Source organism: Neopelma chrysocephalum, unplaced genomic scaffold (genome assembly GCF_003984885.1).
Source record: "Neopelma chrysocephalum unplaced genomic scaffold, ASM398488v2 Primary Assembly neopelma1_80b, whole genome shotgun sequence".
In the NCBI taxonomy this organism is placed as follows: Eukaryota; Metazoa; Chordata; class Aves; order Passeriformes; family Pipridae; genus Neopelma; species Neopelma chrysocephalum.
The window spans coordinates 11979425-12006924 of NW_020897742.1; the positions used below are offsets into that span (position 1 = coordinate 11979425).

The 27500-nt window shown below is 35.6% G+C and overlaps 1 protein-coding gene across 11 annotated transcripts in view; it reads left to right on the plus strand.

Moving 5' to 3' along the window:
- DLGAP2 (DLG associated protein 2) overlaps positions 1-27500 on the plus strand; it is a 402991-nt gene that overhangs the window by 145996 nt on the left and 229495 nt on the right. For all 11 annotated transcript variants that reach the window (XM_027690133.1, XM_027690134.1, XM_027690136.1 and 8 more), the window contains one exon: positions 14324-14356. In XM_027690133.1, coding sequence (XP_027545934.1) covers positions 14324-14356 — 33 coding nt within the window. The remainder of the gene's footprint in view (positions 1-14323; positions 14357-27500) is intronic.

Here is a 27500-nt window from a genome sequence, read left to right on the forward strand (position 1 = left end):
CTGTGTAACTAAGATATGGCAAGGAAATGAAGCCATAGGGTACAGGTTTATTGCAACGCTAGATCTTGTGCATCAGCAATAATAGTATCCTTTTCAAAGGAGTTTTTAAAAGTAGAGTTTGGCCTTCTAGTTAGCTAGACGGACAAGCTGAAGAACAGTTTCAAAAACACCTGAATTTCCTCAGGGCTACCAGTTTGTATTTAATTATTTGTTCAATAGCAAGATGCCATTAATCTCCATTTTTCTGTTTAACTAAAAGAAATATCACTTGAATGGTAATTGTAAGCATTGCATTCAGTGCCTGAAGGATGAGGCAAAGCTAGCTTGGGGATTTACCTAAGGCTTTGTTTGAGAGATTATTACTTCTCCCCTCTCAAATTTAATTTAATTTTTTCACATACATACTTGCCTTTTACAATGTTATTAATTTATTCATGCTGCATTGCCATTTTATATATATATGTGTGTGTATATATATATGTATAGTGATCTCTCTTAATTGACAGAAAATAGGGTAGAGAGGATGGAATATATATCCTTAAATTTCTTTTCTTTATTGTGTGAGTATTTAAGGATCTCCTAATCGGGGCCAATTCCAAAGCAGGCACATTTTAGAAAAATGTATAAAAGAGTACTTTGTTCTGCTGAAATCAGTGTTATTATTTAGGTGTTCGTTTTTGCAGGTTTTGCATCCCATCTAATTATGTGAAAGCTTGTAATTTCCCATCCAGAATTTATTTTATTGTTGTGAAAAATCATTTGATTAATTATTTATTTTAATGCTATGGAACCAGGTAGAACTAAAATTACAACCCTAGAGAAAATCTTTTATGCCTTCAGAACATGGAAAAATAAAAAATACGTGTAGAAAGTTTTTATGAATATTCTCAAAGCATTTAGATTTCTTTGGGTATTTTAGATATTAGATTAATTTTTGCTGGATTACTATGGAAATATGAAGCTAGGCTATATAACTTATACTGTAAAACTTCCTGTAAGACAAAATATTTCTAAATCTAACAGATAGAATTATGTCATTACTAGTACATCACACAATTATTTCATGAAGGCTGTACTGTTACTTGAAGGGCCTGAAATATCAATGAAAAATTCTATATAGGGGGACTTGTTTATGTTTAGACTCCATCTTAGCCAATGTTATGGTTTACTGCTTTTCAACTGCTCCTGAGATACAACAGGTTTTGAAGTCAAACAGCAGTTGTCTAATTATATCGTCCAATAACTAAAATGTTTTAAGTAAGAAAATTTAGATAAATAGTGCTGAAAAATAACTATGATAAATCATGCTGTTCTTTTTTTTCCTAAGGGTGAAGTATTAAATCGGACAGACAACTCATTTCACACCTGTGTGTGTCTGTTTTCTTATGATTAGTAATTCAGTGGTGTTTCTGTGATTAAGAGAATTTAGCATTATAAACTAGTCATTTATGACATTTATTTATGACTAACTTGTGTATAATTATTTAGCATTTGACTGTTGAAAGCTGGATCATAACTTTTTCATTGCTTGTCTCCTGCAAGTAATTCAATATTATCTCCTTGTTAATAACAATTTCCTTAGTTTTAAATTTTCAGAAATTTGTCCCTTAGTTACATCTTACAAACAATTTGATGGAGGCCAGTAAATTGTGGAAAGCGCGTAGTGTGTGTGTTTATAATTTCTAAATTCATGCCAGTCCCGCAGATAACCTTACTTAGGTGACTGTTTAGGGGTCAGTCAGCAGTGTTTAGTATGGTTATCTAAGAGAAAAGGCTACATTAACAACAAACTTCTCCTGATTGAAGCAATTTTTTCCACATTAAATATTGTGTCAGGAAAACAAACCAAGAACGGCAGTTTCTTGGCATAGACTTTGAACACTTGTTCATAAAGAGAAACTACTCAATCTGTGATTTTTCATTTTTGTATGTAAACTTGCTTTCAGTATCTTGTTAGAAAGTAGAGAACACTGCTTATTATTCCAAAATTGAAAGAGGCGGTTTCAATAGAAATTTTATTTAATGCATTTGGGAGGGGACAAAAGGTAGTTCTAAAGAATAGGGAGAAACTTTTACTGCTTTAAACTCAGTTAACTAATCTGAGAAACTGTGGACATTTAATATGGACTGGTATATTTTCTGGACTTCTGCTTTTTCATTCTCTCAAAAGTGACATGTAGTTATACAACTCCATCTTATGTTTGACACAACAAAACGTTTATTTTCCAAAAGGCAATAACATTCAGATGGGGCTATTAGCAGTAGCCTGCCCTTAGGCTAGATTGGTCAGTGGAAGTTTGCTCCAGTGATGATAATTCCAGTGATTTGTACTTAATTAGCTGAGCATATTATACACTGATTTTATCTTGAGAATTTTATGAGGGTTTTAATATCTTAATAATGGTGTCTGAAATACTTGCAAGGCTTGTGCTGAGATTCCAGTTTTGGTGATGTTTTAAAAATCAGGCAAAAGCATCCCATGTGAGTTTTGGTGTTTGCACTTCAGGTTCCCTGAAGTTTCTAAGCAACATACAGAGATCTGTGATACTTAGCAGTTACAACGATGGCATAGTGCATGTTAACAATTTGTATTTTGACCTTTCAATGCTTGTGCATACACTCCTAATACTGCAGATCTGGACTGCCTTGTAGCCAGCTATTAAAGAAATCACCAGACCATTACAAAAGCATAAAGGAAGTGAAGGTCAAATCACTGGCAGTGAAAGCCAGCTTGCTGAAGTAATATAAAAGGTGATACTTGCTGGAAGAGGTACATGTTTCTGTGTATATGAGGCACTGAAGAAAGCAAGGGGAGTCATACAGTTGAAAAGAAACAGTGATTTTTAAACCTACTGTTAGAACTTTGTTTTTGGCTATTAAAAGTTGAATTAATGAAGGTTTCTGCAGAAAGAGCAGACTATTTTTCATTCGTTGAGTTTCATAGCTCAAGTTTAGCTTAATGAAATATTTTTTGCACTCTCAACTCCTATGTCTTTATTCCAATTCTACAACTTTTTGCCAATGGCTTTATCTATAGTTCTGATTAATGTTCATTTAATTGCAACTGGAATTTTGGGTTGATTTTGTTTCTGAATGTTGATAAGGAAATGTTCACTATGGAAAACCATGAATAAAAAGTTTTCAGATGTGCTCAATTTTACACTTTGTTCTAGCCTACGGGCTTTGCACAGGTGAGGATTAGTACTTCACCAGAACAAGTTAAAAGCTTGAAGCTGAAGTTAATAGTTGTTTTACAGAAAACAGCAAACACTTTTTTTTTCTGTTTAGCTCACTGGAAAGTTTCTATTGCCCCAAATAAATCTTTAATTTCTATTGTAAAAGCTGAAATTAAGCACTCGTTATTTTGAGCTTAGGTCTGAGTCCTGCAATGAGCTCTTTGTGCCTTTGTAATGGTTATGATAGAGGTCACATTTATATATCCAGTGAGATGGAAGTATTTGAAATCAATACCACAACAGATTTTTTTATTTCCTGAGAATGTTCAAGATGGAAAAGAAAGGATATTTTCTGTAAGTTCACTTCTAAATTTCTCCAGATTAGTTTTATTAACACTTATTTGTTTGGCAACAAATGCTATATAGCATAAATAGATTTCAGTTTAATTTCTTAAAATCAGATTTAGTGTTTCACACTAAATTTGTATTTCATGTGTATTTGCTCACTCTCTTCTGAAGGCAGGATTTCTGATGGAGAGCACAGACTATATGAAATCTCTGCTCCTGAGATATGCAGATATATTAGAAATGTCATCAGATCTGAAAGACTGGTCAAGACAGAAATCCTTACAGATGGTAGCTCAGTGCTCTTGTTAACAAACTTTGTTCCCCCAGCTTGTATTTAAGAAGGAACGTGTAGTGGATTCTTTCTCAGGACAGTGGAAAATATAACCAATCAGACCTTGAGCTGTGGTTTCTAGCTGTTGGTAGATACTGCCTGGCACATCAGAATTTACTTCTGTAACCTCCTCAAGTATTCATTTAACATGTGAGGTCACCACATATTTGGGACTGAACCAGGTCAAACCTTTAGTTGTTTATCACAGTCTTTTTGTGTTTGAATACACTCTTATTAAGACTTTAGAAGTGTATCTGCAGCAACGAAAGCTGAATGCACACTGGACTGCATCAGTACAACTAATAGGTTAAATTTAGGGATCATTCCCCTCTTTTTGGCACTTCAGGTGCTGCAGTTGGAGTGGGGTCCAGTTCTAGCTCTTGCCCCACTCCCACCCCAGTATAAGAAGGACACAGACAAATTGGAGTATGTCCAGAGGATGGCCACAAAGATAGGCAGAATACGGAAGCATGTGATGCACAAGGAGTCACTGAAGAGACTTGAATTTGTTCAGCCTGAAGAAGAGGAAGCTAAGAGGAGAACAGAGCTAATTGCCGTCCTCAGCTGCTTAATGGGTCATTACAGCCAGATGGAGCCAGACTCTTAATGGACATGCACAGTGTAAGGACAAGAGGGAGCAGATAGATGTTGCAGCAAGGGAAATTTCAATTAGATGTGAGGTATAAACTCTTCATGGTACGGGTGGTCGAACACTGGAACAGTTGCCCAGAGTGACTGTAAATTTTCCTTCCTGGTGGATTTTCAAAACTTCCGTGGGCAATGCCTTGAGAAACCTAATATTACTTTGAAGTTGGCAGTGCTCTGCATAGAGGGATAACTCTAACAACCTCCGGATGTGTCTTCCAATCCTCGCTGTTCTAAGTTGATATATATTACTGACTTTATATGAAGGACTTCATTCAACAGTCTTACCCAGATGTGGATACATCCCCTTCCAGTGGTTCCATATTTTTTGTACACCCTTTGTATTTCAAATTACCTCCTTCAATTTGTTTTCGAAGTCAACTCTCCACTCTGTTTAGATGCTTTTGAAATCTGATTCCTATATGAGAGCGAAGGAGAAAGGAGTGAAAAAATTGATTTAACCTCTAGTGTATCAGAGTATCTCTACAACTGTGCTGTCCTATCCTATATTTTTGCCGTCTTTCTGTTGGTTCTTTGTTATATCATGCTCAGCTTGGATTTGTACCATTTATTTGTTCTTAGGAGTCTCTGAGATAATTGATGAAATCTCTTAAAATGAGCAAAGTGAAAGAAGAGATAGAAAAAAAAGGCAGAAAGTAGAGGGATGGTGATAGATAGCCTGGGTAGTTTTGCCATTAGTATACTTCTGGGATTTGACCCTGAGCTGAACTCCAATGACACTTGCATTGACTTCAGAGGGGTTTTGGAGCAAGCAAGGTGTAAACTGTCTTCAGTTTTGTATTTCACAGCACTCTCATAGGTTGTCACTTGCACAATTTTTGCTCATCACCTTTTTCCCCTCTTTGGTATTTTTCATAAAGATGCTACAATGTGGTTAGGGGATGCAAGCTTCTTAACCTTGGCTGTGAGGAGTATGACTCACTTTAACCTTCAACATCAAATACGAGAAAATGAGGAAAAAGGAGGAGAAAGACACGTATTTGCTCTTTATAAACCCGTCTTCTGGTAATTTTTGGACTCATTTGGGATATTTGGACTCTCCACTTGAATACTGTGCATGTGGAATGTGTATCAGAAGTGTGCTAAAGCACATCCTTTTTATCACTATGTTTATGACTGCTCCTCTGAAAAGAAAGCATTTGTGTTCAGATCACCAAGAGAAACATTACCTCCTCTTTTTATTTCTTGAGTGGCTAATATTTTGCTTTTTATTGCTTCAGTTATTTTTGTTTTCCTATGAAAATATATGATTGTTTGATCTTGTAATTTTTTTTTCTGAAATCTCTTTTGGCTTGTTTAATGCATGTGTAATGTGTAAACTCCATATGGAGAAGGATCTGATGTGCAAGTACTATGAATAGGTTTTGGCATTGCTTTGAGCATGAACCTTGTATTTTTATCTGGGGAAAATAATGGACTCTTAGTTGTTGCTTTATGCATTTGGTTGGATGTCAGTTCATTCGCTCAAAAGGATGCAAAGTGTGATGCCAGGTTAGTTGATTTTCTTCTGCTTTAGGCTCATTCTATTTTAATAATGGCTATTCTGTATTCTATTTTTATTTCCAGTTCTTTCAGTATCTGCCCTCCTCAGGACTACTCATTTCCCCTGCCCTGTCTTTCCCCATATAGCCCAGCTTCTAGTCTCTCACAGGCAGCTGGGTATTTTTCCTATTGTATTTTTCCTATTCTTCAAAACTTTACTAGCTATTTATTTTTCTTAACCCCAAGGCCCAATCCTGGGCAGTAAAAGGCCCTTTGTTATAAATACCACAGTCAAATGGAAGTATACGAGAAAGCTGAAATTGGAAATGCAAGGGAATCTTATCTTGAGAGAGGTCATAACAGTAAATGATCAACAGTGAGAGGCAGGCAGGCAGGCAACTAGGCTCTTACTCTCAGCAAGAAGTGCTTGTAGAAATAGTTTCAATGGGAGAAATACATTTATTGGCTATATCCACAACAGCTCTAAACAATTGTTGTTATTATGTTTTTCAGCATGTTCTGGATGATGAACTGACTGTTATTTTTCTGTTGAAATACTATTGTTTAGAAGAAGAAAACAGGTTTCAAGATGGACAGATATATATACATACACACACACAAATGTAAATGTGTGGTTTTCTTTTGATTGAAATAATTTTTATTTCCTTTATGACTGTTCATGGAGATGGGCCCAAACAATATCTCTTCCTGTTGTGCTGTTTGTCAGCACTCAAAATAATGTAAGAAATACAGTGTTTTGGAGAAGTGCCATTTTCATTATTTTGCGACTTCATAGTTTCAAACAGGAAGTTGTAAAAAGCACCTTAAATGCTTTGTGGATTTCACTTGGCTTGCAAGGATTGCATGAATAGGGCTCTTACTGCAAAGGTGAACCAACAAAGTATCCTTGACTTACTTCATTCTTATGATGGTGACTGTTCCAGGTACCTCTAGTCAAATTTCTGTCCAAAAGGATGAGATGATATTTCAGCCAAGAAAATAGTGCCACCCTAAATTATGCCAATGGCATTCTTAAAAATATAAGAGATTGTACGAGAATAAATATTCTGTTCTACCAGGCAGTCAAAGGACTCGGCTCATATACTGTGTTCAGAGTGGGGCACTTATAACTTTAGGATGTGGCTAAGTTGGAGAACAGCAAAGATAAGATGAGTATTACCAACCATGACTGTGAGAAAAAAGTGAAGAATTAGAATGGGGGGGGGGGAAGAAAAGAAAAAAAGAAAAGACTTCAGGAAATTAGTATTTCAATGAGATATTATTATTATTTTTTCCTTAGTACATTAAAAATTTTATTCTCCATCTGCATATGCAGGGTTTTATTCCCTGTCATCAGAGGTTTTAGAGAACACTTTAGAAAAAATTCTGTAGGAAAAATAGGCTTTCTGGAAAAAAAAGGCTATTTGTTTTTTGTAGGTGTCTCTCAATGCCTTACCTACATGGGTGACTGAACTTGGAGCATGAGACCTCCAAAGGATTTACTCTGGCATCAGTGTGGAAAAGAGGATGATTGTGAATGGAGAACATTTGTGGACACAATAAAATCTTGCCATTTATCCTACATGTCTGTCACATTGATATTTTAGCAGATGATATTGTGCAGTGATGAGATATCAACAGGAGGAAAAAGCTACAGATAAAGCAAAAGATGTAGGAGATAAAATCCCTACATGGGTACAGACAATGGAAAACATGATTCATAATACTGTCATCTTTTATTGGCTCTATTGTGGCCATGTTTAGATACAAATATTGGATTAAAATCCTTAACATTATTAGAAGTCTCACAGTTTAGCCTTCAATTATGCTTTGCTTTTCAGCTTCACTAAATATCAATATAATGCATGGCTACTCTATGTCTCTTTGAGTGTTGCAGAGTTCTGTTTCATTGACATCAGTAAAATGATGTAAAGACACATTGATGACATAGTATGCTGATAAATTGATAAAACAGTTGTGTTTCTTGCCATTAGAACCAAAATATAAAGCACTACCTGCTAAATTTCCTCATTGGAACTTAATCTATTTTTTAATTGTTTTTAAAATTATTATTATTATTTTTTGCATAAATGAATGGGGGGGAAAAAGGCAAACTGAGAATTGTTTTCTGTGAGCCAAACCGTATTTCTCTGTGAAACAAAAAATCATTTCCAGTTTTCCTCTGATGCATTGAACTCTGGATTCAAATGGGCAGTGATATTCAGTAATTGTGTAACAGTGTTATATGTTTTTTTGACCACTCAATAAATAGATTTACCAAGGGAAAAAAAGCAAAACCACATAGAGAAATATAAGAAATAGAGAACATATGTGTTTCTAATTAAAATTTAAAATAATATAGGCAGAAGTGAAGAGCTGCAAAGGGTATCTGGAAGAATCAGAGGAAAAGAGAGACAGAAAGGCCTGTTAAACAAATGAAGGGGAGATACAAAACTGGATGTGTGGTTTTATTCAAGGGGTAGTCAGAAGGGCTGACCACACCCATTTTCTGAATGCGGTGCTGAGGTAACAAGTTATCCCCAGCACTCCTTCTCACCTTTGCATGTTATTTCTCACCATATAACTTCCATATAATTTGGTCAAAACTCATCCAGGTTGGACTCCATAATCTGGGTAAATCCCTATTGAGTGCATAGTGTATGGTAAAGTGTAGTTAACTGTTTAATACCATCCAGTATTTTCTTTAAACTGATTTAAAATATTACTGATACGTGGTGTCTTAGTCTTATTAGATCATATACCTTGCATGGGTATTTTGAATTGCAATTTATTTTTAATGGCTATTTTGTATATTTTATCTGATCCTTATATTATTTTCCTTATTGTACCTCTCTATAGTAGATTTTATTACACTTGCACCAGCCATCCAAGAAAAGTATATACAAAGAAGGAAAGGTGAACATGTCTAGCAGAATAATTCATTTTCATTCTAATTTAAAATGGAATGTTGAACTCAGCTTTTTTGAGGAAGAATGTTGGCATTTATATGTCTGGGTTTATTATTTTTAGTTCTTCTTATCATTTAGGTTAGACAAGAAAAACTATAAAAATGAAATAAGTTTCATAATATTTGGGGGAAAAAAGAGATTGTGTCTTCATGATAAATTTGTTTCTTCAAAAGATCTTTCTTATGACCTATTTAGTCAGCAAGTTCTTGTATCTGGAAGGGTTATTTCTCTTGGCTAGACAATTTCAAAATGACAGAGTGAGATTAATAATATAAATACAGGTTTTCCTTGTTCTATTGATTTATTGGATCCTAAATCTCTGAACACTTGCCTATATTAGTCATTTTACTATTGAGATATATGACAAAGAAATTACTCAAGTGCGTGAGTGTTTGCAAGAAGAAGCATCTTTGTTAAGTGCAACTGATTAGCAATGTACTATAAAGAAAATTCCTCCTGTGAAAGTATCATTATAGTACTTTAGATGGACCAGATATGTAGAGACATAATCCATCACAAGGGAGAGGAAGGCCCTGCAGAGAGACCTCCACAAATTAGAGGACTGGGCAATCACCAACCATAGGAAATTTGACAAGGAAAAGTGACAGATTCTGCACCTGGGATGGGGCAACCCTGGATGTTCGTACGGACTGGGAAATGAGAGGCTGGAAAGCAGTGCCAGGAAAAGGGACCTGGGGGTCCTGATCAATGGGCAAGTTGAATATGAGTCAGCAGTGCCCTGGCAGCCAGGAGAGCAAACCCTGTTCTGGGGGGCATCAGGCAAAGCATCTCCAGCTGGTCAAGGGAGGGGATTGTCCCGCTCTGCTCTGCACTGGGGTGGCCTTACCTTGAATATTGTGTGCAGTTTTGGGCACCACAATATAAGAAATATATTAAGTTCTTAGAGAGTGTCCAAAGGAAGGCAACGAAGGGCCCTTGGTGAAGGGTCCTGAGGGGAAGCTGTATGAGGAGCAGCTGAGGTCACTTGGTCTGTTCAGCCTGGAGGAGACTGAGGGTAGACTTTACCACACTCTACAACTTCCTCATGAGGGGAGGAGGAGGGGCAGCCACTGATCTCTTCTCTGTGGTGACCAATAACAGGACCCAAGGGAATGGACTGAAGTTGTGTCAGGGGAAGTTTAGGTTGGATATTGGAAAAAGGTTCTTCACCCAGAGATAGTTGGGTGGTAGAACAGGCTCCCCAGGGAAGTGGTCACAGCACCAAGCCTCACAGAGGTCAAGAAGTGTTTGGACAATATTCTCAGGCACATGGTGTGACTCTTGGGGATGGGCCTGTGCACAACCAGCAGCTGAACTTGATGATCCTCATGGGTCCCTTCCAACTCAGCATATTCTGTGAAATATCTTTGAAATGTGGTCATTTCTGCACTCCTATTCCATCACAACACGCAGTATCTTAAGCACTTCTACTTTTGACATTTCATCCAGCACAGATGTAGAGAAGTCACTTGTCTGAGGCTGAGATTTCACATATAGCACTGCTATAATTGGTGGGAGACTTGGATCAGGGGACTGATCTTGCTAAGACTTAGTTTATTAATTTATTTCTTTTTCTGAACAAATACGAATACCAAGTTGCATATGAGTGAATGTGAGGCATATGAGGCAGTGTCTTCATTGCAAACAGGTAAAGTCCATGTTGGGCTATGCCAGGATTAGTAGGATGGGCAAGTTGAGGAGGTATATTGTTTCTTTCTGGTGCTGGTTGGGCTGCACCTGGAATACTGTGTTCAGTGGCTGGGCCTCCCTGCTTCTGTAAGCATAGGGAGAAACTGGAGTGAGTCTAGCAGAGGGCCCTCTGGTCAGAGTAGTTGAAAGAGCTGGGCTTATTTAGTCTGTTAGGGTGAAGATCCATAGTGGGTTACAGCTATTTGAAGGAGAGTTGCAGACAGGTGGAGGATGGAGCCAGAGTCATTTTGGCAGTGCTGAGTGATGTATCAAGGAAGAATGGCCACAAACCGCAGACTGAGATGTTCAAATAGGGTCCAACAAGGCTGATGCAGCACTGGATCAGGCTGCTTATTGAGGTTGTGGAATCTCCATCCTTGGTGGCTTTCAGGAGTTGACTGTTAATCCACGGCTGAACTGAACTTTTGTTGGCAACAGCCCTGCTTTGCTCTCGGTGGGCGGCTGAGCTATATGACCTCCAGAGGTCAACTACAATGAACATTTCTCTTTTGCAGTGAATGTTATTATGAAGATGCAGTGTCAGACCTCTTACCACATAAAGAAAAGAATGTGTTCTTAAAAAAAAGTGATTTATTGATTTATCTCATGCTACATATGTTTCTAAGGCAGATTAGATGGCTGTTTCTTTCTGCTAATTGGTAAATTTTTTAAGACTACTTTAGATTTTGAACACTGATACCGAGACACTCAATCTTGGGTGAGAAGCATCTAAGCCTAGAACATGTCATTTCACTGGATAGAGTGGTAACTTTTTACACTGTTGTCATGTCCTTCATTGCTGTCATTTCTCCCCAGAAATGAAATTTAAATTGAAAACTTTTAAATTAGTACAGGTGCTTAGTATTGAGCTGCCTTGCAGAAAGACCTTTTCTAACAAGATACAGCAATTTCATTGCAGAGAAAAGTTAAAATGAGTGTCAAGTCATAGCTTCTTTACAGAATTTTAAGATTTATGTATTTCTGTATAATGTAAATATACAAATAATTGATAAATAATGTGTATGTTTTATGTGATTTTAGTTTTGGAAACTTAGGGCATGCAATCTCTCAACAATAACCATAGAACATATAGATCTAAATAGACTATATAGAGAAATAATTATTTCTCTCTCCCTCTCTCACACACACAGGCTTTGTGGAAAACAGAGCTCTGTACAACCTCCTTGTCATGTTGTTCACATGCCTAGTAGCAACGGTTGTGTTTTTATTTGTCACTCAATCTGTATGTGTCAAGCACAACAAAAAGGGTATCTTGTCCTCCCCCACAGTGGCAAACTACAGTGGGGAAATTCTTAAACAGAGGCTTACTGGTGAATCATCCACATCCATAAAGTCTACTTCTTACCAGTGTAGAGAGAGAGGTGCTGCTGTCAGTTTGAAATGATTCTCAGCCTCTGTACATACATACATACATACGTACAGTGTATGTACATACATACACTGATGAATTAAAACAATCCCCCCCATGAACTCTCCCCAGGTATGCTGAGATAGGGGAAGAAACACCTGGGTTCCCCATAGAGATGGGACCTTAAAGAAATATCTGAAAGAATTCCAACAAAGCAGTGGTCTGGCAAGGATAGTGCTGACACTTCTCTAGCTTTTGTACAACTTTCTGGCACCACTCGTAGCTGCAAGCCCTTATTTTGCAGGTAGACTATCTAGCCTGCTGCAGACTTGCAATATTGGCACTAATTTGTGTTTATGGGAAAAAAGAGGGAAGCTAGTAATTTGTACTCTTGAGTGGGGACTTTTGGAAGATGATGTTTTGAGCTGCAAAAAATGTCAGGCAGACTCTTTGGATTGTAACAAACCAGTGAAGTAGTTGTTAGCAGAACACAGACGATCAGAAAAAAGTCAGAAGTTCAGAAACCAAGTCTTGGCTTGTTCTTCCTTATCAATCAGGATAATAAACTTCACACAGGCAGACAGGCAGCCCATCTCAGTTAAACCTCAGGAAGTCTTTGAATTAAAAGTGAAAATAAGATCTTCTGAGCTGCTTCCTCTGCATCACCAGCTTGTGGCAAGTGCATTTTTTTCAGCAATAAAAGAAACTGGCCTGAGTTGCCAGAGACCAGGCTTTTAATACTTTTCATTGAATGTTTTCTCATATCTGATGTTGGGGTATTGTTTTCAGTTTGTCAGATCTGCTGGAGCATTAGTGAGTCGTTATCAATACACTGTTCAGCTACAAGTTTCATGGTGCTGCACTGCATCAAATTTAATTCCTCTCAATCATGCAACTTTATGCTGTTCTAGGAGTTGTGATCCACCTATCAGCAACAGAGCTGCCTGGATAAGCTTATTTTTTCTCATTCTTTTCCGTTGTGCACGCTACAGCATCTAGCAGTAGTAAAACCACAATGATTAACGTGTTTAAAATAAACGAAAGATGTAGGGTCAAGTGCCATTACAACAGTGGGCTGCTATGAGACAGCTTCTTATCTGTATGGAGAAAGTACTTCTAAATAACTGTCAGTGTCATAGCAGTGCTATAAAGGTCAATCTGTTCAGTGCATGTGTTTCATGTTCTATTTTTCTGGCTTTTTTTGCCTTTGAGTCAAGATCACAGCTAAAGTCCAATCTTCTATTAGTTATTCAAGATGGAGATAATTTCAGCAAGCTTTTGTATTAGATTTTTATATACCAGGTGTGTTAAACTGCTTTTTGTAGTCATTTTATATAAAATTATATACATGCACATGTGTGTGTGAGCCTGCATATATATATATATATATATTTGCTTCAGCATTCTTGTTGCTGTTAGAGATGTCATTTTTCAGCTGAGTCTTAAAATAGAGATTTCAGAGACTTGTGATTTCCAATATACCGTGCTTTCTTGTTCTAGTAGGACTTTTACAAGTATATCAGAATTATCTGCCAACATGATTACATTCCCTGTGATTTCAGTCGATTCGGGTATTTGGATTCTAAACAAGAGCTTTCTTCTACAGCTTGATACTAACTCCTGAAGCAGCTTGCTTTTAAGGGATACTTCAAGATATTTCCTCCATGTGTATATATATTTGTACGTTATGCAAAATAATTTTTAAGACAACCATCTCCAAACAGTAGTGTGTGGATAAAATAGTAATTGCATATTTAGAGATTGTCTGTTATGATGGAATTTTATTTCCTCCATTTCTATACTTGAATATTTTGCAGAGTATAACTGCACATTTACATGACTGTTTGACTTTTCTTGCCTGGGAGGACTTGGGATTCTTCTATGGGAAGGGAATATAACAACTCTGTCACTGTTACTGTTTGCTACCTCCAAAAATAAAATATTAGGAGGCTTAAACTTTTATTTGAGTGACTGTTGTCGTTGCAGCATGGTATATGTAAAAATACAAAAAAGTCACGTGGAAGCAAAATGTCCTGATACATGAAGGCATTCAGCTGCAGTTTCTGAAGGTGATAGTTATATAAATGTAACTAAACTTTTATATAGTTCTGTTTTAAAATTCTTCTTGCAGAAACTCTTTTTTGAAGATTATTTTGCAGCCATTAAGAAATGTGTGCTGAAAATAGAATTGCATTTTTCATGCTAACTTTGAGTTCTCTAAGTTTTGTTATATTTGGATATAATTGTGACATCTTAAAATAAAGAAATTATAATTTTCTATTTTTCTTTGCAGAGTCACAGTGTACACTCTGTGGGGAGCCTGAAGGTGAGTGTGTTTTCACAGTAATATTTTTCAAAACAGCTAAAGGTGAACACTTGACTCAACGCACATGTACAATAGATTGGAAATATTACATGAATGATGAAGACCAAGGAAAGATATTCTTCCCATGGTTAGATACAAAAAATGAATGGAATTAAGCTGAGAAAAGCACAGTACGTGCTCCAGGCAGGAAATACCTGAAAGGACAAATATTCCATTAGAGCAAAAATTGAAATATTTACTTCTTATTCTTTTGAGTGTTTGTCAAATTAATTTTAGGGTACGAGAGAGTGCAAAGACACTTTTAAGGACATCAATTTGAGGATGGAAAACAAAGATAATGGACATAAAAGGGAAATAAAAAAACGTTTTTAGATTTGATATTACATTTACAGAGAGGCTAACACATTTCAGCAGGTGAAGTAAATTAATACTACTTCTGAAATTAAGATAATTAAGCAATAACTTATGCAGTACAAATATATGCCCACATGACAGTATTTGGTGATTTGTTTTGTTTGGTTTTTTCCCAAGTGACTAATTAAATGCCAAGGTGAGACCCACAATTTACCTAAATGAACACTGAAGCAATGAGATTACGATTTTTAAAGCAGCCTATTTTTGAGGAAAATATCTCTAATTTATTTATTTATTAACATTGGTACTGTTATAAAGAAAAGGTCAAAAGGCTGACCTTAGTTTCAAATCAACCTGGAGTCTTTCTAAGAAACAGAGTTCAAAATAGCAAATGTAAATGCTGGAGCAAAGTATATTAACTAAAAAATAAAATTACAGATGCTAGGCTGTTCCCAAACACATTCAGCTTTATATCTTGAATAATTTCTGAAAAAAAAAATTAAGCTTCTAATGTTTTATAAATTTAGGAGGGATGAGTTATTAAGAGAGGAAGCCTGGAAGTGGAAGGCTTTGAGACTTGCATCTAATGAAATAACTCAGTAAATTAAATATTTATTATCTGCTTCTCCCTTGTTATCTACTGAGAAATAATTGTTTTAGACAAATTTTTTTACTGCATTCTGATTTAGAAATTTTTTGACTGCATTCCTTTAATAAACAGTCACTTCCTGATTTTTTTTCATTTTCTTTGTCCTTTATGTGATAAATTTATAATAGCACAAATACATATATGAAAAGGAAAAATAAGATAGGTGTTTGTTTGCCTTTCATGACAATCTTTCCTGATAAGATTGTCCAGTGTTAAAGTTATTCATTGGATTAGTTCTGGTTTATTACATGCTGTGCCTCCTTTCTTTTTTTTATTACTGCTCTTTCATACCTGTTCAGCTTTGCAAAAATTAATTAATGTAAGTGGACTTTGTAAAAAGGGAATTCCAAAAAAAAAGAGGGGCAATACATTTTTTTAACATTTGTATGAATGAAAACTCGCAATCAAAAGATAAATATGTATTGCTGTAGGAACAGGCCTCAAGAACATAACATTCAGTTTTTAACTATTTCGAAATGAACTTTCCCAGGAGTTAATGTCTCATGGATCACCAGTCTCTCCTCTCAAACACAGTATTACTGGAATGCTAATTAAGTAATGATCTGCCTCAATTTTAAAAATATTGACGTAAATGTCATAGTGACAAGACTTAAAAGCTGAATTTTTTTTCCTTGCCAGATTAGCATAAGTTCTGATCTAACACTGAACATTCACAGAAGTTTTGGATGTGATTTTGTGATGAAGAAGCAGTTTCTCTGTAGATATGGCTTTAGTTTTTAGAAGGCCATTGTAAGAGAAACCTCACATCTCTGTTGTATAAACCAAAAACCAAAAAAAGAAACCTCAGAAAATATAATTTTCCTCTGCAACATTTTATAAATTTTGCTATGGTCTCATAGTAGACTAAGACAAGGGAAGAACTAAAAAATCAAGTTTTTGCAGTGTTCTAGGTGGAATTTCTGACTTCTCTGTAGCCTTCTTCCGAAGTTTTACATTGTGGCTTGTAGTTTGCATTTTTTGTATCTGAGGAAAGTTCAGAGAATATCAGTTAATGTTAGATACTGTTTGCCTCCAAGTTTCTTTTTTCCCTTCTCCTTTTCAGAAACAAAATCAAAGTTTACTAATGTACTTTAGTATAATAAGGTGAATTTGCAAAATTGTAGGACAGACACGCCACAGTGTAGACCTCCCTTATTAATTTCCAAAGTGGAGAGACTCATTCAAAAGCAGAGACTCAATCAAGAAATAGTAGATGTGAGGAAATCTCCCTGGCTTGGGAGAGAAGACAATGCTTCACATCTTACCTCTTCTGAGTTCCTCTACCATTTCTTGAAAAAACCTGCAGTCAGCTAGGGTTGAGTTTCTGATCATCTTCTGCCTTCTGTAAGGGAGATGGCAGAATGGAAGTGTTTTGCAAGCCACAAATTCTGATTATCGAATTGGTCATCTGCAGTCTCACTGTTCATCCTTTCACTGTTCATTATGGTTCATCCTTTCTCTGACCATCACTCCCCCTTCAAAACCAGCAGTTTTGTTCTGGATTACCAGTATATCCAAGTGTAATAGGAAATGACTGTGTGAAACAGAGCTCTTCACTGATAAGTTTTGATAAGTTTTTAACAGTAAATGCTGCACTGTAGGAAGCAAATGCGTTTATCTGCATACGTGATGTTGCACAGGTATGGGCAACGTGGGTCCATATTTTATAAAGTGAAAAATACCATATGTGGAAGCGAGTATGAGGGTACAGATTTCTGGTTTCAGTGTTTTTCCTGGGGAACTTGTGGTTCCACAGATAAATGTGTCATGTGTCGTCCTTTGCATCCCATCTAAAGAGAATGATGGACAATACTGAGGTCTCTCTTTTGTATGAGCTGTATGTGTTCATGTTCAAAAATCATGGGTTTGCTCTGTTATTGCAAAGCACGTCAGCCACCATTCCTGTTAGTGTGGGATGTTTGAAGACTATGAGGCCTATTTTATGCTGGGAGGAAACTAAAGTTGCAGAATCCCATTAGTGTGGCTACTTCGAGCTGATCCCTCTTCTGGAAATGCAAGAGCAGCAATGATGTGTTTTCAGACAGGTGACAACAGCCACCTTTGCAGAAGTGATCTGCAGTTGACAGATTGTGTTGTCCTGGTAAACATCGTAGGGTTATTCTTCTTTACTTTATTCCTCCTCAGATTTTAAGTGAGGACAGCGTGTTATAGACAAGTGTCTAGCTCACTCTTTGTGACAGCCAAACTACTCTGTTAGAAAGACTGGAGTAGTCATGAGAAGTTTCAATTATCCCCGTTAATCCTCTAGCAGCTGTTTCTGTTCTTTCTAAATCTTTGTATCTGTTCACAGGTTTTGAAAGGATTATATTATCAAATATAATTTTCTATGTTACCAAAGCAGAAAACAAGTCATTTTGATGGCAGCTAAGATTTCAGTAAACTATTCTGTCTTCTCAAAGCCTATGCAAATGGAAGCTTTTCTTCCAGGCATTTTTAATATCCTTCACAACTCCAGAAGTGATTTACTCTCTCTGTAATTTCTCCAGGTAGTTCAGATTCTTCCTCAGTGTCTCAGATCTCTTTTGAGCTGTGGTATGCATCAAGTTTGAATTAAGATGCCCATTATTTTTTGCCAGTAACTGGCACAAGAAGTGGTTGGTGGGTTCAAGCTTGTGGTAGTAAACTTAGAATAGTGACTCTCCGATAAGTAGTAAAATAAATGTGACACCTGTTTCTTAATGTATCTCACATTGCACATTGGGTTTTTTTTCCAAACTTGTTATTTTGTTAAGTTAAACAGTTAGTAGTTCATACAGCCAATGCATAGATACTGCATAAGTCCAAGTGTCAAAAGATTGAGAAAGTTCTGACAATTGTATTTTATCTGACAAATCCAACTGTCAGAAGATTAAGATTTGGATTTTCGAGCTAAGATGCAAAAATAATTTTGTATAATTATATGTAAGTAAATTTGTGTAAAATTTTAACAAAGTTACAAGAATGCTAGATAATGTCACTCGTTTACCCATACAGAAGTTTATGCCAATTAATTGTAGAAGGGATTTTAATATGATTAATCGTGGAGGATGGATTTAATTTATTTAGGGTTTTATTTTATTTTTATTTAGTAAAAGAAGTTCTAAATGCTCTGAAATAAAAACAAATTGTACAATTTAATTGTTTGCTCACAGGATGCATAAAGTAGAATTTGGGAAATATAAGAAATGTAAATAAATAATTTACAGTAACAACAAAAAGCTCATATTGTCCTTGATGAAAAAAATGTCTTTCTCAGCTATGTCAGTGTTGGAGTGATGTATTTATTTCAGGTACTATCAGCTTTGCCGCCCTCTGTGCTCTGTTTAATACTAAGGTGTTGCAGTTTGTGGGGGAAATAAGCCTGGGTTTTTGCTTTGTTTTGTTGGTCTGTTTTATTTTTGTTTTGTTTTTTATTTTTTGTGGGTTTTTAAATTAAGAATCTGGAGAGTAGGTAGTTCAGAAAAAAATACCTTAAGCTTGGCAATGTCTTAATATTGATAATGTTCCATCTGTGTAGTTCTGGCTCTGAATATAAACATTTCCCAGGGTATCTAGTGGAAAACTATTACAGGCATATTAATAACTCTAGAGAATTTTCCTAATCTTCATTTTGCTAATCTTAACATTTAGTAATCCACACTGAGAACTGACAGTTTTTCCACTGTTAGCAATGACTTTCAAGAGTCCTGTAGTCTTAACTTTTTTATACTTCTGCTGTATTTACTAGACTGACAATTATCAGTAATAAAATTAAAGTTGTCTAAGGAAGCAAAGTAAGCAAAGTACATTTCTCAACACATAATCCTGAAATTTTTAAGGAAACAATAACAGATCATAAAATCTACTTTGTCTAATTTTAATATTTCTCCTTTTCCTGCTAATTATTTAGAAAAATAAGTCACGGTTGCTTCTTCAAATAAGAAAGTTTGTTATTCTGTATATGTATCACTGAAATGCTTAAATAGATTATGGTTCCTGCTATAAACATAATAATAATTCGTAATTATTGCTTGAAGTAATTGACATAATGCTGACTTTATTCAGTTATGTGTGAAAAATTTTTTGTAAATACAGGGTCAAGGTCTTTGATCTTTCTGCTTTGATCTATTTGAACACCAATACATTGGTTTTCAGGAACATTCACATCCATGTGCCTGTGTGAACTTCCTTGCTAGCATTTAAATAACAGGTTATGGTAAAATTACTGGTAGTATGAACCTTCCTCCTGATCTAAGTGTCATTAATGAACTTCATTTTTAGCAATTTAGCTACTACTCTCAAAGTGAAGTGATTTGATATTTCATCTTCATGAAAATGTTTTCAAGTTTCATAGAAATGTATGCTATCATTCTCCATTGTGTAATCTGTAAATACTGAACTTTTTTTTACAAAAATATGTAATTCAGTTACACTACATGTTTTTAAAAATTACATACAAAATTTGGAGAGAGTATGATCCTAAATATCTTTAAATCTTTCTCTCCAGGCTAATATGTGGGATTGTACTCATTAATTTCTTTAGGATACTAACTTATAGTATATTCACAATGTGCATTATTCTTGAACTGTGCTGAGTTTTAGATAAAGTGAAGAGTTGAGATGTGTATCCTGATTTTTAGGAAAGAGTTACAGTATTTTTTTATTCAAATTATATTGAACTGTATCTTCATGTTGCCTGCTTTTGGGCAGACAGCAAAAGTTGTCTACAGTATTTCTGCTAAAGATTTTGTTGCTGAGAAAGCCCTCAGTGTCTAGTCATACTTGAAATATTTGAAGGTTCAGTTTTGAACTCATCTATAGTTTATATTTTTATAGTTTGCAAATTTATATATGATATGAGTAAAATGAATACTTTTGTCTGTAACTAGTAATAAAGCTGCCCATTTTATGTAGTTGTACTGAATAGAGAATGGTATATTTAAAGGGCTAGGACCTATGTAAGCTGAGGGTGAGGTATGGTGATACTAGTTTTGGTATGTTTCTTTTACAGAATATCTTGTGGTAATTTAAGATAAAAGTCTTCAAAGAAAAAAATCTCATTTTATTTTAAGAAAATATTTTTTTTAAAATGTGTTTTCCAGGCCTTCACCTGTCATTTATATTTTGAATAAATTAAGTAAATTCTTCAGCTGTTTTTATTTCTCATATGTGCAGGAAACAGCTGTACTCACAACTACATTGTTATTCTTGGTTTTTTCATTTACTGATCCACTCTTGTAACTTGTGCTAACCAAAAAATAAAAAAAACCCAAACCTAATTTAATTTGAACAAACAGGATGTAATCCCAGATGCAGAAGCTATTCTTTGTACATTCATTTTACATTGTTGTGATTAAAAAAAACAACCAAACAAAACCAAAGACAAGGACCATCTCATCTCTTTTGCTTCAATATAAATAAATAAATTAAAAGCCAATTTGACCCTCAGATCAGTTGGTTAGAGCCTGGTGCCAGTAATGCCAAGGTTGTGGGGTCGATCTCTGTGGGGATCATTCACTTAAGGGTTGGGCTTGATAATCCTTGCGGGTCCCTTCCAACTCAGAATATCCTGTGATTTCAGGGCATGAGGGAAGAAGAGTTGACCTCAAAGGCTATAAACAGCACACACTTAATGTTTCATGCAGCATCAGAAATGTGAATATTTCCTTTGGCAGTAGTGAATGAAGGTGCACATGTAATTTAGTCCTTTAGGGACTAAATAGTCCTCAGGATTTCAGTATTTGCTGGAGCAGAGAGCAATGTAAGTAAGGTCAGTGCAGCCTAGAAGATCCTATTTTAAATTAACCTTTGCATAGAAGTAGATATGTATAAATACACAACTCTTTCTTCTATTTTTCTTCTTTTGCTAACTGTTTAGCACGTTTTCATATTCAATGAAATGTCCTGTTTTGAATAGTTCATATATGTCAGATTTGTCTGCTGAATGTTAATTTCTGCAGGAGCACCCTTCTCTTAAAGATATTATTTTAGAAGTATGTATCATAAATGAAACCATTTCTTTTATAATGTGAGCTGTCTGTGCTTTCCCTTAGCTTCTAATTTTCATGCTCTGCAATGCGTAGGGTTTGTGTATTCATTCAACTGTAATACTGCTTTGTATGTATATAAAGCAGATCTCTTTATGTTTAACAGTAATGTCTCCAGAATATTGCCTGCAGCTTCTAGCATACTTTATGTTTTAGAAACATACTTCTGCACCTTTGTAGGATAAGAAACATCATGGATTCCTACCAAAACATACAGATTTATTTTTAAAAAAAAAAAGTTACATTTCAACATTCATTCCTTATTTAATTTACTATGGATTTGACCCAGTAAAGGTGAAATGGCTGATCTTATGGGTCAGTTTTAAGTTCAAGTGTATAGCTTGGGGTGGACAGTTTGCAGGCTTGATTTGACTTTCACCATATCACTTCCTGGACCTGTCTCATAGTCCCAGGCTCAGAGCAGACTCAGATGGTCAGCCTGGCCTCTGCAGACACCTGCTTATAAGGAAACCTAGGCCTGCCTTAGCTTGCAGCTCTAAATCTAACAGGAGCCTTGTGTCACTGTCAGTACCTGTCTGCTTCTGGGAAAAGGTGAAGCTAATTCTGGATGTAAAGCTGAACACCAGTGAGATGCAAAATGCTGTACAGCATCACCATATCTTCTGTATGCAAGGTTAAGTTATTGCTTCCTGATCAGCGTTTAACTCTTCTGCGTAGAGAGTTTTAAGAAAATCTGTTGTAAGGTTTGAGAAGTACAGCTGTAACAGAAAGCAAAGAAAACCTTCCTTTCTTATCACCACACACTGCGACCTTCAAGACTGAATATTTCTGATCCATCTTCTGAAACCCATGCACAGATAAATTACATGATTATTATTGCACACATGTACACATTTCATTCTGACTGAGCAAAACATGAATGATTTTTACTTCTATTCTAGGTCATCAATCTGAAAAGGTTAAGAAACGATGCAATAGCAAAAGGAATGCTTTTTTGAAGCCAAAACTTGCATTAATTTAAAATAGATTTCCATACAGGAGGAAGACTGACTTCTCCTAGAGTGTACATTTGCATAAACCTTAGATAACTTCTGGCAACATGCACCTCAACAATTTATGAAAATCCTGAGCTCTTACTTTGTGCGGAGCTACAACTGGTATTAGTGGAAATATTATGTAGAAAAAGAGCTAGGACTTTCACAGCAAAGAACTTCAAGCAGAATATAAATTTCTGTACCTGCTGATTATTTTCCATCCGCTATCATCACAGTTTTAGTCACTGGAATCTTCGCACACCTTATAAAATGTTAAAGCCAACATTTTTCTGTAATAATATGTGATAAAGAAATAACTTTGAATATGTAGTTGGAAATATTTTTTTATATCTGCTGACTGACCATGAAAATGAAAAATATGATGGCAGCAACTGTGTTAATAGCAATTAGCTTGTGCAGTGGAATGTTTAGCGAGCTCTTCAGTGCTGGTCTCTGAAAAAAATATTTCAGAAACATCTTGACATGGTATTATTCCAGTCACTTGAAGAATTGACTTTAAGGTGCATAAAGAGGCAGCATGCGCCACAGTGTGTTTCTTACCCCAGAGCTGGTTTGCCAGGTTTTAACTGCATACAATGTAACAGAAACTTGGGTCAGTATGTTCTTTCCTCAGTGGTACAAGTGGAGTACCACTGTATGCCTCAGCATGCTTAGCAAAACGAGTAGAGTAAGCTGTTATTTTAATGCTACGCAAGGGTCATAGCTCAGTCTTTATTTGTTTTACTTAAGGTACCTCATGAAAAGATAATGAGATAAATGTATTCTGCCAGATATAGGGCTTAATACATGGTCCAACTAGTTACTTGGAAGAAAAAGAGTTAATAATTTTCTTCACTGTTTAGAATGGACTCATTGTTTATTGAGAAACTTTGAATGTTGAACTTGTTTTCAGTAATGTCCATTATTAGCCTTCTTTATGAGATGGACTAATTATAAAAACATGGAAATGATTTTCAGCATATGTGGAGACAGTAACCTCTTGGGGGTTTTAGCTTGTGTTAAATTTTCATTATGCCCATTACATTTCTTGTTTGTCAACTATATTGTGACAGTGTCCTTTTTAAGAACTAAATGTCTATGCAAATCAGACATTCTGAAAAGAAACTTCTAAAAGTGTTGAGATAATTCCATCTCTTTGTGCTTTAACAAGGGGATCCAAAACTAGTGATGGAACAACATTCCTTTTGTAGATTATTGTAAGTTATGGATTTAATGAACTAAATCAGTCTTTAAGTTAATGCCATGAGTGGCACCATAGAGATTTTATTTTCACCTTTTCCTCAGTAACCTTCAGTTCATCATATTGATATAGAAGAAAATTAATTCCCTTACTGATGGAGAACATGTGGGTGTTTTCTTACTGCCTTTTTTTCCCTTTGTATTTACTCTATATAAACTACTTTAAAAATAATTTTGTGCTAGACATAGTGATTTTCACTTTTCTGGTGTTGAAGCACCTAATTAAGTGATTGTTTAACCACTGCAATATTTGCCTTGTATCACAGAAACAACAGGGATATTTCTGAAGCTAAGCCAAAATATTCTTCTTTATTTGACCTATGTTAGCAGGCTAGAGACTTTATGATCCATTCAGTTCAAATTCTGGCCTTTTCTTCTGCTAGCTAAATCTAACTCTAATATCATAAGGTTTACGTATGTGCTATGGTTTCTAGCTAGCCAGTTGCTGAGAGTTTAAACCCAGCTTGGGAGAGAGTTACTTGGAATGATTTATTTAATGTTGTAAAAGCACTCAGATAAAAGAACATGTTATGACTGTCTCTGTTATGAGAAATTCTTTGGAGCCATCAATATGTAATTTAGGAATTCTGCTGGATAACAAAGGTTCTCTACCTGGAAAGGTTGAGTCTGAGTGCACTTTGTTTTAAATATGAGGCTTTTTTATGCTCTCTATATGAATGTCTTCATATTAATCTAAAACCTAAAAGAGGTAACAGGAAAAATTCTTACTTTAGACAGAATACTATCAATGTATGGTTTCGAAGTTTCAACAACCATAGATATAATTGCAGCTCCCACAAGACATATAGCCGAGGGCAAACTCAGCTTTCAAGGCTGAATTCTGGATATTTGGTACATAAACGACAGATTTACTGATGGAGGATTTCAGGTAGCCAAGAGATCAAATTCCACTTAACAAAGGAGAAGCCAGTGTTGTGGAAGAGAAGTTTTAGATGGTGAAGCTTACACAAGAGCAGAATTGGAAAAACATAAAGAGGATAGTGATAGTCAAGAGCAGCAAGCAACAAAAGAAGTTTGTTATTTTTATGACACAGTGTAAGCTGCTTTTCTTGTGGTGGATCATGACTTAAGTCATAAAGCTAAAAGTGATTTATTTGCAGAATCTTTATAAATCTGTTTGTTAGCGTTCAATGTCTTTAACCTTGAAAAAGTGAACTCAGATTACCCGTAACCTGAAAGGAGACAGACACATTCATGATCCCCCAAACTGATATAGCTGAGCTTCAAGTTCTCATTCTGTGACAAGAGAGTAGAGAGACCACTGAGGGAGATTAACCACACCCGTTTCTCTTAATGGGATACAACAGCATCCAGCACAAAAGATCAGCTATGGATGTCATGGAAGATGTAACAGAAGAGGGACCAAGTCCAACATCGTCTTTGGAATTCTTGCTCTATTCCATTGATGCAGGTTTTTTTTTTTTCTAGTCTCATAACCTCCAAAGGATGATGGATTTAATGCCTGCAGTGAATTTGGTCCCATTTTAGCATTTTAATATGTCTGTGGAAAACATTTGTACTCTTCTAAACTACATAGTACCTTTCTGCCATAATTATTTCAAAGTAGCAAGCTCAGGATTTGATGTATGGGAATGACTAGGCAATACAAACTGAAGTGATTAATGTGTTTGAAATGGGACAGTTACAAAAATTTTGCACTAAGTTTCTTCTACAAGACAGATGAGGTTGAAAACTTTGTACCTGCATCTGTTCTCTATTCCTAACATTATCTTTTAGAAAGATCAGCCTCTGAATATGATGACATATAAAGACTTGTGCAAGATATTTTAACTAGACATTGACAAATCAATCATTCCAACTCACAGGGGAAAGCAATAGGCAATTTGTTACTGTCTCCAAGAATGATGGAGATAACAGGCAGAAGAGCTGGAGAAGAATCCTAAGTGGAACACTGATAGAAGCAGAAACAAAATCAACCCTAGTTGACTATGTAGTTGGCTACTATTCCTGCTGACTGATTGCAAGGTATTGCAATCAAAGTACACTTGCTATTTGGGTCTAAATAACTAGCATCCTGTTGCAAACCTACGTTACCCTCACAACTCAAAATGAGATTACCCATTAACATCTAATGAATTCCATTTACAGTTAAAACTTCAGAAACAAACAACTCTAGAGGTATAAATTTCACACTTAGAATTAAAAAGAGTAATGTTCCATATCATATTCTGGGACACTGCTACAGATCCATTATTAAATAATAGATAATATTAAATAATACGTTATTGTAGCTAAAAAAAAATCACAGTCACTCTATATGGTTTTCAGTATATAATTTTTGTCAGAGGGTATTTTTTGCAGAAAAACCTGCTGCCAGAGAATCAAGTGGTTCCAGCTGAGAATTAGAAAAAAAGCCCAAAACAACATTTGAATGACTTTTAAGGTTTAAAAGCTGTAGTAGTAAACAGTGCAATTAAACACTGCATTTTATTTCTGAAAGGAGTGTAGGAATCCCAGTTAAGGACTTTTTTTGTTGGTTTATATACTGGTTTATTAACAAGGGTTTTTTCATTTTATTATTTTTTTTAATTCAGTAAGGGATCAGTGTCCTATTTTAAGTTGTTGCGAATCAGCTGCCATTCAATAGGCACCTAAGTGACTACAGCAGTAGAAGGCTCTGAGGCAGAATCTAACACATATAGATAGTTTTAAACAGAATCATAGAAGCATAGAATCGTTTGTGTTGAAAGGGACCTTAAAGATCATCTTGTTCCAACTCCCACCATGGACAGAGACACCTTCCACTAGACCATGTTGCTCAAAGCCCCATCCAACCTGACTTGAACACTTCCAGGGATGGGGCATTAGGTTGCTCTGGGCAACCTAATCAAGTGCCTCACCACCCTTATAGTGAAGAATTTCTTCCTAATATCTAAATCTCTCCTCTTTCAGTTTAGTAAATACATAAGGTGTGAACAGGATGTTTATGCTTTTTATATAGTGATTGGTTGGTTACTAAATTTTAAATTTCAGATAACATCTAGTATGTTTTGATTGAGTTCACAGAGACCTGCTTAATAAGTTGCATCAAATGTTCAGTGAAGCCAAAGAAATTTATGAAGTGAAAGTGACACTGTTTAGCAGAAGCAGCATTAAATGTAATCTGTAGAAATGAATGATAATTGTTTTCACACTAAAATGTGGGAACACAGCAGGGCAATTCCAAGAAATGCCAGGATAATCCTCTCTTACTGGCTTAGAAAGAGATAAATGCATTGTAAATATTCACAGCTTTGATGTTCTCTTCAACTCACCAATTCCTTATGGAACATTTTTCACTCTGTGGTAAACATCTCTCCTGTTTCACCCTGAATTTAGAGCACTAACTTCCCACCATTCTTCTTTCTGTTTCCTTGCAGCATAATGTATCATACTGCATCTACTGTTAAAATATACACAGTAGAGGATTTTGTTTCTTGTTTGAACAGGGAATACATTGATTAATAAATGCTGCATAATTTATTGAAGAAGTAATTGCTTATACAGTGGTAAGTTAGCTATACCGAAATTTTGGCAAGCTTTTTTCTGGCTGTAATTTCTGCTGGAATAACATTGATACAGTGCCTCTCCTTGGGAGAAGTGACTGTAATGAATACTGATTTTAAAGAGGTGGTCTGAAATTTTAGCTTGAGGTTAATTTTAAAAGAAAAGGTCAGACCTGTTGAAAAGAAAATATCTCTTGGAAATGTAGAGATTCATATGACAGTGTGCTCACTAATGTTTTGTAAAATAAATATACTTCATAGCTGATTGACAAACTCTCCTTCAGAAGATATGATATACCCTTCAGTCCCTATTCCACTTAGTTCAGAACAGGA